The sequence below is a fragment of the Sparus aurata genome, chromosome 20, assembly GCF_900880675.1.
Source record: "Sparus aurata chromosome 20, fSpaAur1.1, whole genome shotgun sequence".
In the NCBI taxonomy this organism is placed as follows: domain Eukaryota; kingdom Metazoa; phylum Chordata; class Actinopteri; order Spariformes; family Sparidae; genus Sparus; species Sparus aurata.
In genome coordinates this window covers 27722196-27734695 of record NC_044206.1, presented here as the reverse complement: position 1 = coordinate 27734695, position 12500 = coordinate 27722196, and the positions used below count along the sequence as shown (strand labels likewise).

The window sequence follows — 12500 nt, the reverse complement described above, 5'->3', positions numbered from 1 at the left end:
GTTGTGCATTTCGACGTGTATAAAGATCTGAGAATGACTGACGTCTCTGTAGATATCATCCAGAGCGGCGTAGGAACCCTGAGAGCTGCTGCAGGAAGGGTTGTTTGGTCCGGCTCGGCTCGGCGCACCGAGGCGTCGCCTCTGACGTCCTTCAGTGATTCCGCGAGTTGAAGAACCCCACGCTGGTCGGCGACTCCTTCACCGTCACCGTGATGAAGTTGGCAGTGACGTCGGTGACGAACACGTGCTCCAGGAGGCTCCGGGCCGGCCGCCAGTCCGTTTCCGTGTCAGACTCCGTGGCGTCGTTGCCGAGGCTGGGCCTGCTGTTGTTTGGATACAGAGCGGCGCCGTGCTCTGACTCGCTGCTGCTGCTCTCGTCAGAGTCGCCGGTGCTGAGCTCGTTCAGACTCCGGCTCTGAGAGCTGAGCCCGTGTTTCCTCTCCTCGTGCCTCCCGCCAGACAACATCTCCTTCCTGTCCTCTCTGAACCTCCCCTGCTCTGCGGCGCCTCCTGCTGCCCCGCCGGGGCGCTGCCCCCCTGCTGATGTTCGGGTCTCCTTCATGATTCCCATCGCTCCTTTAACTACCATGCTGCCGCCGCTCCTTAAGCTCGACCTGGACGCTAGCACTCCAGCGCTGCTCGTGTTGCTGACGCTCTGCAGGTTGAGCGCTCGAAGGCTGAGAGCCTGATTGGCTCGTTCTCGAGGCGTCGGTGAGGACGATGGTTTGGAGAGGTTCTGCTGCTTGTGTTGACCCAACCCAGCCTGACCTCCGACGCCCTCCTGTCTCCTCAGGCCCAGCGGGGAGCGCTGGACAGTCTGACTTCCACTGAAGCCGCCCTGCAGACCCAACGACCCCGAACCTCCGCCATGTTTCAGAGGAGACGCCTTGAAGCCGTCTCCTCTGCTGCCGCCGCTCTCTGAGATGGAGCGCTTCAGCTCGGACACAGAGTGCTTACTCTGAGAGGACGGACCGGTTTTGTTGTAGGAGGAGGAGCCGGAGGATGAAGACATGGAGCGACTGGTCCAGATGCAGCTGAGCGATCCGGACTTGGAGGCAGCTGTCTGGGAGAAGGAGCTGGTGGAGGTCTGGGAGGCGGAGGCAGCTTCGTCCCTGCAGCTCCGGCTCAGCCCGGTGTAGGTGAAGCTGGCTGGCTGCAGAGGTTTCTTCACCCCGGGCCGAGGCTCCTCCCTGGGCTGTCTGAGCACCTGGTGATGGCGAGGAGGTGGAGGTGGAGGTGGAGGAGGAGGAGAAGGAGAAGGTGGAGGAGGTCTGCTCTTCACCTGTCTTAAAGCCCTCAGGTCAGGGTGGAGCGGCTTCCTCCCGCGCTTCTTCTTGCGTGGAGGATCTGGTTTTGCCAGCACCATCTGAGGCCTCTTCTGGGGGACGGGGTGGACCCGGGGCCCGGGCTTGGCTTTCTTTGAGTGATCTTCATCCTCTGAGGAGGAGGAGGAGGGGGATGATGAGAGGCCGGAGGAGGAGGAGGAGGAGGAGCGGCTGTCTTTAGTAGCAGCAGGAGCAGGCGGCTAAAACAAAGAAGAACAAAATGCATCGATCAGTCTGACGTCAGCTCGTCACATGTGAGCATGTTCTGGTGTCGGTCCTCGTCTGTGACGGGAAACTGAACATCTTTGTTGTTGTGGACAAAACAAGACTTCTGTTCCCAACATGTTCAGTTTTCAGTGAAGAGAAGATTACCTGAATCTTCCGCGGTCGTCCTCGCGGCCTCTTTCCTTTCTTCTGGAACAGGAGCTCCCTCTCCTGCTCTCTGAGGAACAAACACAGTCGTCACATTAAACATCAGTTCGTTCTCTGCAGGCGCTTCAAAAGAAAGAAAAGCTGCTCAGTCGTTTCTGTCTTTAAAACGTCCTACAAGCAACTTCTAACAGGTGATGACAGCCTCAGTGTGACACACACACCTCTTGTGAAACGCTGCCAGCAGCCGCGGGTCCAAGATGTTCTCCTCCGGCTCCCAGCTGTTGTGCCTGAAAACATCAGAAACTGTTTGAGCAGACTGACAGAAGACTTCCAGAGACCACAACACAGATCATTTATCTTTGTATAGAGTTCAGCAGACACGGAGCAGCGGGATCGTCACGGTTCACTTCACTGATTAATGAGTCCAGTTTTCTCTCTTTTGGTTAGTTTTGGTGTCCTGAACTCTGACTGGCTGTTTGATGAAAACATCTGAACACAATAAGGAGACAATCTGAGATAAATATGAATTGAATGTTACGTTATTAGTCGCTCGGCAGGGAATCAATCAGAAACTGCTGTGCCGCAGCTATCGATGAGTTGTTTGGTCGATAAAATGTCTCGTGTGGTCGTCAACACAAAGATCTTCAGTTTACTGTCAGACAGGAAGTTCAGATATCGACTTTCAGCCGTCGTCTTCTCGAATTCAAACAAACAACTAATCGATCAATCAGTGCACTTCTAATAATGACACAATGATTATACGATTGTAATCTGAATATTCAGAGTTTTTTACAAGACGTCTGAACATGAGTTTCTTTATCATTTATTGTCTTTTGATAGACTAATCAATCAGCTGATGATGAAACTGATCATTTTAACAGCTCGGGTGTACATCGTGTCAGATAAACCCTGACGGCAGTGACACAGGTGTGTACAGAACGCAGGTGTAGAGAGCACAGGTGTGTAGAGAACACAGGTGTAGAGAACACAGGTGTAGAGAACACAGGTGTGTACAGAACGCAGGTGTAGAGAACACAGGTGTAGAGAACACAGGTGTAGAGAACACAGGTGTAGAGAACACAGGTGTGTAGAGAACACAGGTGTGTACAGAACGCAGGTGTAGAGAACACAGATACAGAGAACACTGGTGTGTACAGAACACAGGTGTAGAGAACACAGATGTACAGAACACAGATACAGAGAACACAGATGTAGAGAGCACAGGTGTGTAGACAGCACAGGTGTGTAGAGAACACAGATACAGAGAACACAGATACAGAGAACACAGATACAGAGAACACAGATTTAGAGAACACAGATGTAGAGAACACAGGTGTGTACAGAACACAGGTGTAGAGAGCACAGGTGTAGAGAACACAGATACAGAGAACACAGATGTAAAGAACACAGATACAGAGAACACAGATACAGAGAACACAGATACAGAGAACACAGATGTAGAGAACACAGATGTAGAGAACACAGATACAGAGAACACAGATGTAGAGAGCACAGGTGTGTAGACAGCACAGGTGTAGAGAACACAGATACAGAGAACACAGATGTAGAGAACACTGGTGTATAGAGAACACTGGTGTGTACAGAACACAGGTGTAGGTGGATGCGGGTGAACAGAGGAGCTGCAGCTGCTCTGTAGCATCAGCTGCTTTCTGTTAAGCCTGAGATCAGCAGACGTGAGAGCAGTAATGGCTGCTGCAGCCGTGTAGCCTGTGTGTGTTCATCAGTCCGTGTGCTGATCACAGATCTGCTGCTGTTCCCTCCCGCACGGAGCTCACGCCGTCCTGCGGGACAGTCGCCCCCGCAGCTCACGCTCGCATTGTTTGCAGCCGTTCATCGGCGCTGTGTGTGTCGTTAGCCGCGGCGGCTAGCGCAGCAGGCTAGCTAGCTACTTACTTAGACGACCACCCTCTCCACTTCACCAGATACTCAAACTTGCCCTGCGGAAGAGACACACAATGTCAGGGAGACGTGAACAGAACCGTACGGACCGGAGCCGAGCCCCCGCGGAGCCGCTGGTCGGGTTTTCTTACCTTCCTCGGCCGCTTGCTGAGGATGCATTCCGCATCAAATACCTGGCCGACCGTGACCCCCTCCATTACTACAGCGGCAGCCCCTCACAACGAGCAGCCAGCGCGCTTTTGACCCCGCACGGCCACCGTAGAGCCTCTGTTACACACTGATCAGCTCCCATAAACACATTACTACACAATAACACATGTATACACACAATACAGCTGTTTAAACGGTAATACATAATCAAATATGATAATTACACACCTTGTTATAATTATACTGTTGTGCTCAAGTGTGGCCGCAGTTTGTTTCACTGGCGTATTAATGAATTCAAGACAAAATGAAATAAAACATAATTTCTCTTTAAAAATAAATATTCAAATAACCACTTGGTCATTTATATTAAGTCTTTCTTATGGAGGATCATTAGCAGCAGTTAAAGAAAACAAAGAAAATGAAACCTTAGCCTTGAGTAAAACAAATACATAAGAAAATATGAGATCAGGAAAACAATAATTATAATGTGCATAATCAAAATTATTAAAAAAGTTGTAATGATTAGATTAAAAAGCCACAAAAATAATTATTATGAGATATGAGGAGAAAAAAAGCCGAAATTATAATGTGAAAGTCAAAATTCTAGAAGAAAAAGTTATAATTATGAGATAAAAAGACAAAGTTTAAGAAATGGAAAGTCAAAATTATATGTATATATATAAAAAATATTAAGAATGATTACATTAAAAAGTCTTTGAATGAACATGGGAAGTCAAAATTAGATTACAAAAGTCAGACACATTAGATTAATAAACAACATTTATAAAAACGAGGTCGAAGTTCTAAAAGAAAGTTAGAATTATTAAATAAAAGTCAAACTTTTGAGATAAAATAAATAAATAATGAACTCTCGTGACTTTTATCACATAATTATGACAACATAAAGTTATTCATCAAGTTTAGCTTTCATTATTGTTTTTTTTCTGTAATTGGTGTAAATCGGCTTCCGTACTTACTGCAGTCCTGCTCAGTGGTGTAATATCAGCAGTATAATTTTATTTTCTTTATTTAACACCTGTGGTTATTATGTGGTTACAGGCCGCATGTGTATGTATCAACAGTGTGCGGGATTAATAGTAATGAAACATTATTATAACAACCGGCTGGTTTATGAGAACAGGTTCTGTTTACTCTGCAGCGGAACCTTCGCGCTCCTGGTTGAGGGGGAGTCAGTTCTGTGTTGCACAAGTGTTATGTACGTCTCCGCAGAGGATGTTTGGTAATGTGTGTCTGTCCAGCGGTGAATGACAACAGAGCTCATCGTCGAAGGTATCAGTAAATTAAAGATTAATTAAATAATGAATTTAAAGTGTGTTTGTAACGGAGTCAGCGGTTCTGTTAGCATGTTAGCTGCTGCTGCTAACAGCCGGTGACTGCTCAGACTGTAGGTCAGCCGGCTGTGCTACATTCAACAACATGTTAAATCAACATCAGTGAAGCTAAAGTTGAACTTTAATGTCAGTTCGATGCTTTATTTCACGGTTAAAAGACCACACAAAACTCTCCTAGAAAAGTACCTAAATTTGAGTTTTATAGTGTTTTAGCCCACTTATATACCTTAAATCATGTGACAGGAGACATCACGCGAGTCTTCATTGTTCAGTGCTGAATTCGGCTCAAAAATGATCCACCAAGAACACTAAACACGATGAAAATGTTCGTTTTTAAAAGTAAATCCAGCCAATCTCGACTGGCCGGTGTGACTGGTTCTCTCAGAGGGTTTTAATGGTTCCAGCTCGATTTGCACGTACAGAGTTGATGGTGAGGGAGTGAGTCACAGGCCGAAATGAAGAGTAACTTTATCAAGCTGGGGAAAGTATTACAGATATTATACAACGGCTATATTATGCAAGTAAGCAGGGTGGCATTAAAGTGTGACCTTTTTGAATGGAGTTTGGTTTGGTCCTCGTAGAGAACATACTGTTATGGTTAGATTCTTTGGAACATATAGTAGAAAGTCTTGAAAGTACAGCTGAAAAGAGTCAATGAGTTGATAATTAGTTGATCAACAGATAATTAATCATAACAGTTCTGATAAGACAAAACAAACTTTTGATGGTTCCAGTTTCACAACAGTGAAAATTTGCTGCTGTTGTCTGAACATTTCCACCTGTTCCTCCTGATTAGTTGATGGATCAGTTATTAGTGATAGACAAAAGTTGTCTTGTAACTTTTAAATCACATCCACCAGCCTTTGTACATATTGTTTATGTGTTGTGATGAAGTGTCTCAGGCTGACTGCTGCTGTTTGCCTCCATCCAGGTGAGTTTCCCTCTGCTGACTCAGCTCCAGGTGTGGACTGACTGCAGCCATGCTGCTCCCTCTCCTGGTGCGTCAGTCCCTCTGCTGCCCTCACGTGCAGTTAACACGATGTGTCCGGACGCTTCGCTGCGATGCTGCGAGGACGCTGCGCTCTCAGACTGAGCACTTCCTGCAGCGGAGGCTTCCCCTGCGTTCCCACACTCAGAGCCGAGGCATCAAGAGCCGCAACAGGAAGTCCAAGAGCCAAGAGGAGGACTGGAAGAACAAGAACAAGACGGTGCTGACATACATCGCCGCCGCCGGGGTGGGGATGATCGGCCTGTCGTACGCCGCGGTGCCGCTCTACAGGCTCTACTGTCAGGTGAGAAGATGTTTTTAAAGGATTAATTCACCCAAAAAGGTGAAGTGTCGTAGTCCACAGAACAGTTCTGGAGCTTCACAGTAAAACAGAGTTGCAGCATTCTGCTGAACAACTGAAGCAGCTGAGACTTGATTTAAAACAGAGAAACAATCAGAGAACCATCAGATGTCTCCACACAGCTCGTCTGCTGTGATCACAGTCTTTCATTTGTGGTTGAACTGTTCCTTTAATCCAGCAGGCGTGACAGCTGTTTGTGTGTGTTGTCTGTCAGGCGTCGGGGCTCGGCGGCATGGCGGTGGCCGGCCACGACGCAGAGCAGGTGGAGACGATGGAGCCGGTGAAGGAACGCGTCATCAAGATCACCTTCAACGCAGATCGACACGCCAGCATGCAGTGGAACTTCAGACCTCAGCAGACGGAGATCTTTGTAAGACCGACGTCCTCGTCAGCGAGCCTCGTCGCAGACATTTAACGCTCCTCTCTCACATCTGTCTGTTCTCTGTGTCAGTGAACAGGACAGCAGCCCTGTTCTGGTCCTGATTCAGGTCTGGAACCGGTTAAGAGATGATCATGTGTTGTTGTGCAGGTGGTTCCAGGTGAGACGGCGCTGGCTTTCTACAGAGCGAGGAACCCCACAGATAAAGCCATCACTGGCATCTCCACCTACAACGTGGTTCCCTTCGATGCGGGACAGTACTTCAACAAGATCCAGGTAGTCCACAGGTTCTGAGGAAAGCCACATTCTTCGCCTCCGGTTCACCTTGATGATGAATGTGTGTCGTCTCTCTGCAGTGTTTCTGCTTCGAGGAGCAGCGTCTGAACCCTCACGAGGAGGTCGACATGCCCGTCTTCTTCTACATCGACCCGGAGTTCGACGAGGACCCCAGGATGGCCCGAGTGGACACCATCACTCTGTCCTACACCTTCTTCGAGGCCAAGGAGGGTCAGAAACTACCTGTGCCAGGATACAGCTACAACTGATCCGTCCATGGACACACCCTGATCCAGGACCTGAACCAGGACCTGAACCAGGACCAGAACCAGGACCTGCTTCAGGCTCACATCTCAGTCCACGGAGGGAAACACTGATCCAACACTCTCCTCTTTCAGTGAAGCATGAAGCTCCATGTAGACAGCAGCTTCTCATCATGTTCAGAGTTCAGTGCAGCGTCACAGAATTAAAGCCAATCAAATCAATCAATCAATCAAAAGAAAAGTGTAAATGATTGACTGCAGTCGATCCATCGGTCCGTTCCTGTTTCGATGGTGAGATCTGTGAGCTCAAAACCTTTCTGTCTGAAAATGTCTCTTTAGAATCTGGCAGAAAACTAACAGACACCTGAAGGTTTTTACATTTATACACATTTGATTCATTAAAACATAAAGAGAATAAATCCAAACTAACTCAACACAAATCAGATGTCATAACTTGATATTCAACACGAGACGTTTCGTGACGTCTGTTGACTTTGCAGCTGCAGTTTCTCCTGAAGAAGCTTCAGTCTGAGAATCAAACTGAAATCGTTCTGACCAAATAATTCAAATAGTTTCAAGTTAGTTTCATATTTGGCAACAAATCGATGAACCGCTGCAGCTTTATGTTTGAGACCTGATGGATTTAAATTGTTGTTTCACTACACAGCAGCTTATTAACATATTAATGACATACAGTGAAACATGATGAGTGAGTGACGAGTCAGACAGACTATCTGATGATAATAATGATATTAACATCCGTGTGTGGGTCGGTTCCTCTCTGACCTCAGATTCTGTCACGTCTGACTCAGGACGTCTCAAACTGATCATCCTGGAAAACCTTATTTATTGATTGCAGCATTCCAGGTCATTAAAAGTCCTGGAAAAACAAGAACAAACCAAAAAGTCTTGAATTGTTAGAATATTAGAATCTGTTAATTATTTTGACTCCACCAGCTGAGGCTGTACAGAAACAAGAAACACTGGATCAGTGTTTTCACTCCTCTGGTCCGAGGGACGGGTTCACGGGACGGGTTCACGGGACGGGTTCACGGGACGGGTCCACGGGACGGGTCAGCGCTTCAGGAGCTGTTGAACTGTTGATGTCGTGACGTCGAGCTGCAGCTCACGACTGTTTGTTTCTGTTTGAGAGACTTTATGTGAATCATGTCTGATATCAGTTATTAGAGCAGATGAAGAAAATCAATAAATGATGAGTCGACTGCAGCTGAAGTGTTGTCATTCAACTACAGACCAGAGATCCGGTTCACGACCCGGAGAGACGAGCTGTTCATGATCTGTCGATGTTAAATAACTTTATTTAAAGTTGTTGCTCACGTGCTTCATTTTGTTTGATCTCATTTCATGGTGTTTCCTTCAGCTGCTCTTTGTCTTCTCACGTCACCAGTTAAAGATGGCGACAGGAAACACTTCGTCCTGCACAAACCAACACGTTATTATTCAGCTGTTTTGATGGCGAGCAGCAGAAAAGCTTCTGTTTCATTTTCTAACTGATCAGATATTGATTGAAGTGATGGATCGGTCACCAGGTGGCAGCAGAGGAGCAGCTCAGAACGTCTGAAGCCTCTTCATGTGTTTCTGTAGAAATGTGCAGGTTCAGAACTCGTCTCTGGCTTCATGTTTGACAGGAAGTAGAAACACATTAAAGGAGCAGTCTGTAGTTTTAGTGAAGAAGTGTTAATGAGCAGGGGAAGATGTTCATTGGCTGATTTTTAAGAAACAAACTCTCTTTGTCTTCATGACTGAATAAACAAACTGACCTTAAAAGACAACACACTTTAAACTGTTTACATGTGGCGGACCCTGCCACCTGTCACACAGTGTTGTGGGACCTTACTGTCCTCTGAGAGCAGCTGGTTTACTCGCTGATGGACACAGTTTGTATTATTACCTCATTAATATTGTTAATATTTAAATTCTGACTTTAAATGTTTTCTATAAACTACGTACTGCTCCTTTAATGCTGAGTTTAATTAACTTATTTAAGGCTTTTATTTTTTTAAAATCAGACGTAACGGCACCGTACACTCGCTATCAGGCCTTTATTTTGGAGGTTTACACAGGAAGTACTGTGTCCATCTGCTCGTGCGCAGCTTGACGTCACGCCTCCTCTCGTGTGTTGACGGACGTCTCCGGCGTCGGGTCCGTGCTCGAGGTTGCCCTAGCAACTCAGAGGATGGACCAATCAGAACGAGGCAGGCGCTACATCCCCATCCGCGGAGCAGGAGGCGGAGCAGGGAGTCCAGAGACCCGTCGGTCCGCCTCAGTCCGGAGTCCACGAGCCGAACTGAACCGACTTCTGGAGGATTTCAGCTTCGTGCGTAAAAAGCGCGGCGCGTCCTGAGCTGATGGTTCCGAGGGCGCACTGACCCGTCCTTCCTCCGGCGGGTGTCTTCGGGTCACGCTGGGCACTTGTAGCTCCCCGGGACACAATCCGAACCGGTGACCGAACCGGTCTGTTCCGTGTAAACAGACTGAGAGTTTCCGTCGTGGATCGTGGAGGGACCTGGACCGTCGCGGATTGATTTCTTCTTGGACCGAGGAGGAGGGGAAGAGGTTCTGGCTCTGAGCTGCCGAGTCTCATCTCATGATGGGACGCGGCAGCTGAGGATGAGCCACAGAACCAGCCCGGCCCGGGCGCACGACTTCCTGCTCAAGTTCCTGCTGGTGGGAGACAGCGACGTCGGAAAGGGCGAGATTCTGGCGAGCCTGCAGGACGGAGCATCCGAGTCTCCGTACGGGTACAACACGGGTGAGTGGGTGAGCCAGAACCGGGCCGGAGGTCCGTTATTGGTCTAAGACGCACCTGTCAGGTGATTCTGGAGGTGGATTTCCTGTTTTTACGCGCGGCGGACAGCTGAGAACACCAGTGGATGAAACCGAGCCAGAGGTCAGAACCGCTCTCAGAGGCAGCACCGGTACTACATTCACCTGACAGGTTCTGTTCCTCCACTGGTTCGGTTCCTCCACTGGTTCTGTTCCTCCACTGGTTCGGTTCCTCCACTGGTTCGGTTCCTCCACTGGTTCTGTCTGAACAAACTACAGCAGTAGATGATAAACACAGAAGTGTTCGATACTTCACCAGAACCAGAGTCTAAAGAAAACTCTGGACGCTGATCACATCTGTGGATCAGAACTCTGACGGCTCCTCAGAACCACCCGGTGACCCGGTGGACGGGCCGAGGTTGATGAGTAGAGTCTGGGGAAGTTATTGACACTTTGAAATAATCAATAAATCATTTAGGTCAGATCAGCTGTTCTCTCTGACGTCACTGATGAGCAGAACTTTTGTAACTTTATCGATTAAATGATTCGTTGATTAACTGAAAACAATCAGCTGATCGATGATGATGATGATGATGATGCCACAATATTCACAAGGTGGCCATTTTCCTCTGACGTCACGCTCGAATGCCGGGAAAATGTGACGTTAGCTGAAGTGGTTGAATGCTAACGTTAGCTGCTGTCTGATGGAAGCTAACGGGTTTGTGTATGTCTGAGTCGTCTGAGTTGATCAGCAACAATAGAACTACATATCTGATAACGCGTTAGCTAACGTTAGCATTCAAACACTTTCCAGCTAGCGTTACATCCTGTGTGTTTCACCTGCAGGTTTAAATAAACGCGTGTTTAAACTTTATTAATTCACACCTCTCCTGCCTCAGAAGTGTTGTTTCCATTGTTTTCTCCGTTTCTGATCACCTGGGAAGTGAAGCAGCAACAGACACGTACAATAAACCGCTAACATTAGCATTTAACCACGTCCTAACCACAGTTGCCAAGTCCGCTTATTAAAAGCGACTTTGGGCTTGTTTTTCTGTAAAGCCGCATATAAATATTGGTAGTCGCGGGTGTTTTGGGCCTGTTCTTCCTCGATCCTCTTCCTATTGTATTGTATGTCGTATTGTTTTGAAGTCCTGGAACTAAAACAAAAAAGGATCATAACGTATAAAAACAATAACAAACACAATCATACAATGCAATACATTTTTGGATTCAGGGTGATATTGGAACCTTGTCAGGCGCTTTGGGTGACTTGAAAAAGTGCCTGACAAATCCAGTCCATTATATATTTATGAGTGTGTGCAAAGCGTAATGATATCTTTTTTTTATTTTATTTTTTTACCACGACCAGAGAAGTTGCTTGTTTTGGGCTTGTTTTCATAGGCCCAGTTGCTTTTTTCTCTCGCAAGATCTGTCAACACTGGTCCCACCTCACAGTAAGGTCTGTTACATGTTACATAGAATAATAAAGGTGTAAATTAATTCTAGAATATCAACAAACATCTTTGACACATTTATTTAAACCTGGAAGTGAAACAGACGGGATGTAACATCAGCTAGAGAGTGGCTGCATGCTAACGTTAGCTGATGAGTTATCAGAGTCGTTGTTTTGCTGTGATGTCCCTCCAGATCTGCTCCTTCTGTGTTCCTCCACGGAACACGTCTGTTCTCAGATTCCACAGATCAGTGGAACGAGAACACTTCAGGCTCTCACAGAGTTTCTTTGTTAGAAACCACAAGCTTTAGTTTTTTTCTTACCAAACAGTTCAGTCTGAGTTATTCTCCAAAATTTAATAATTTATCATCATCTTCTGTTTATTTTAATTTTTTTTTTTTTGCCGTCGTGAGTGTGTGTGTGAGAGTGTGTGTGTGTGTGTGTGTGTGTGTGTGTTATTAATAAACCCTGGCAGGCAGGCAGCTGCTCATGACTCACTCTCTCTCTGCAGGAGGGCGTCCAGGACGAGTCGGCGCTCTCGGCTCTTTACACTCAGCTTACAGATGATGATGTAATTGCGCCCCGGCGGCCATGTTTGAGGTCTGCAGCTTCAGGCCGACTTCGTTCACTCACAGGACGTCTTCTTCTGTCAGGACGTCTGTTTATCCTAAATGAACCGTCAGCTGCTTCATGCAGAAAGAAAGTGTGTGTTTGAGGCTAACTGAAGTTAGCATCATTCTGCTTCCTCTGTGGGAGTAGTGAGCTGGATTTTGTTGATTATTACATACATAATCTGAATGCATTAGCAGCTGAGCTAACAAGCTTGCTAGCCTGGTTTTATCCAGATAAAATCCACGACCAATGCTAACATGTC

General features: G+C 46.9%; 3 protein-coding genes across 6 annotated transcripts in view; 2 read left to right on the top strand and 1 right to left on the bottom strand.

The window, feature by feature from the left end:
* Positions 1-3932, bottom strand: part of LOC115571487 (chromobox protein homolog 2-like) — a 5276-nt gene extending 1344 nt beyond the window's left edge. The window contains exons 1-5 of the mRNA XM_030400923.1: positions 3749-3932; positions 3612-3655; positions 1919-1984; positions 1698-1767; positions 1-1525 (exon numbers count right to left, since the gene is read on the bottom strand). The exon at positions 1-1525 is cut by the window's left edge and continues 1344 nt beyond it. Coding sequence (XP_030256783.1) covers positions 152-1525; positions 1698-1767; positions 1919-1984; positions 3612-3655; positions 3749-3814 — 1620 coding nt within the window. The 5' untranslated portion in view covers positions 3815-3932 and the 3' untranslated portion in view covers positions 1-151. The remainder of the gene's footprint in view (positions 1526-1697; positions 1768-1918; positions 1985-3611; positions 3656-3748) is intronic.
* Positions 3933-4909: 977 nt separating this feature from the next.
* Positions 4910-8613, top strand: cox11 (cytochrome c oxidase assembly homolog 11 (yeast)). Its single transcript, XM_030400954.1, has 5 exons — positions 4910-5057; positions 6051-6411; positions 6683-6838; positions 6998-7123; positions 7204-8613. The coding sequence occupies exons 2-5, from the start codon at positions 6100-6102 to the stop codon at positions 7390-7392; spliced, it is 783 nt and encodes a 260-aa protein (XP_030256814.1). The 5' UTR covers positions 4910-5057; positions 6051-6099; the 3' UTR covers positions 7393-8613.
* A 931-nt stretch (positions 8614-9544) lies between these two features.
* Positions 9545-12500, top strand: part of rab40b (RAB40B, member RAS oncogene family) — a 12625-nt gene continuing 9669 nt past the window's right edge. For 2 of the 4 annotated variants that reach the window (XM_030400946.1, XM_030400945.1), the window contains exon 1: positions 9545-10159. In XM_030400946.1, the coding sequence (XP_030256806.1) occupies positions 10018-10159 (142 nt within the window). In that variant the 5' untranslated portion in view covers positions 9545-10017. The remainder of the gene's footprint in view (positions 10160-12500) is intronic. The other 2 variants (XM_030400944.1, XM_030400943.1) reach the window with 2 other exon arrangements.

What these genes read in the sequence shown, in the direction of transcription:
- cox11 (XM_030400954.1), top strand. Translation starts at nt 6,100, where the DNA reads ATGCTGCTCCCTCTCCTGGTGCGTCAGTCCCTCTGCTGCCCTCACGTG. An exon ending in TCTACAGGCTCTACTGTCAG is followed by an intron (nt 6,412 to 6,682) that starts GTGAGAAGATGT and finishes GTTGTCTGTCAG; the next exon opens with GCGTCGGGGCTCGGCGGCAT. An exon ending in AGTACTTCAACAAGATCCAG is followed by an intron (nt 7,124 to 7,203) that starts GTAGTCCACAGG and finishes GTCTCTCTGCAG; the next exon opens with TGTTTCTGCTTCGAGGAGCA.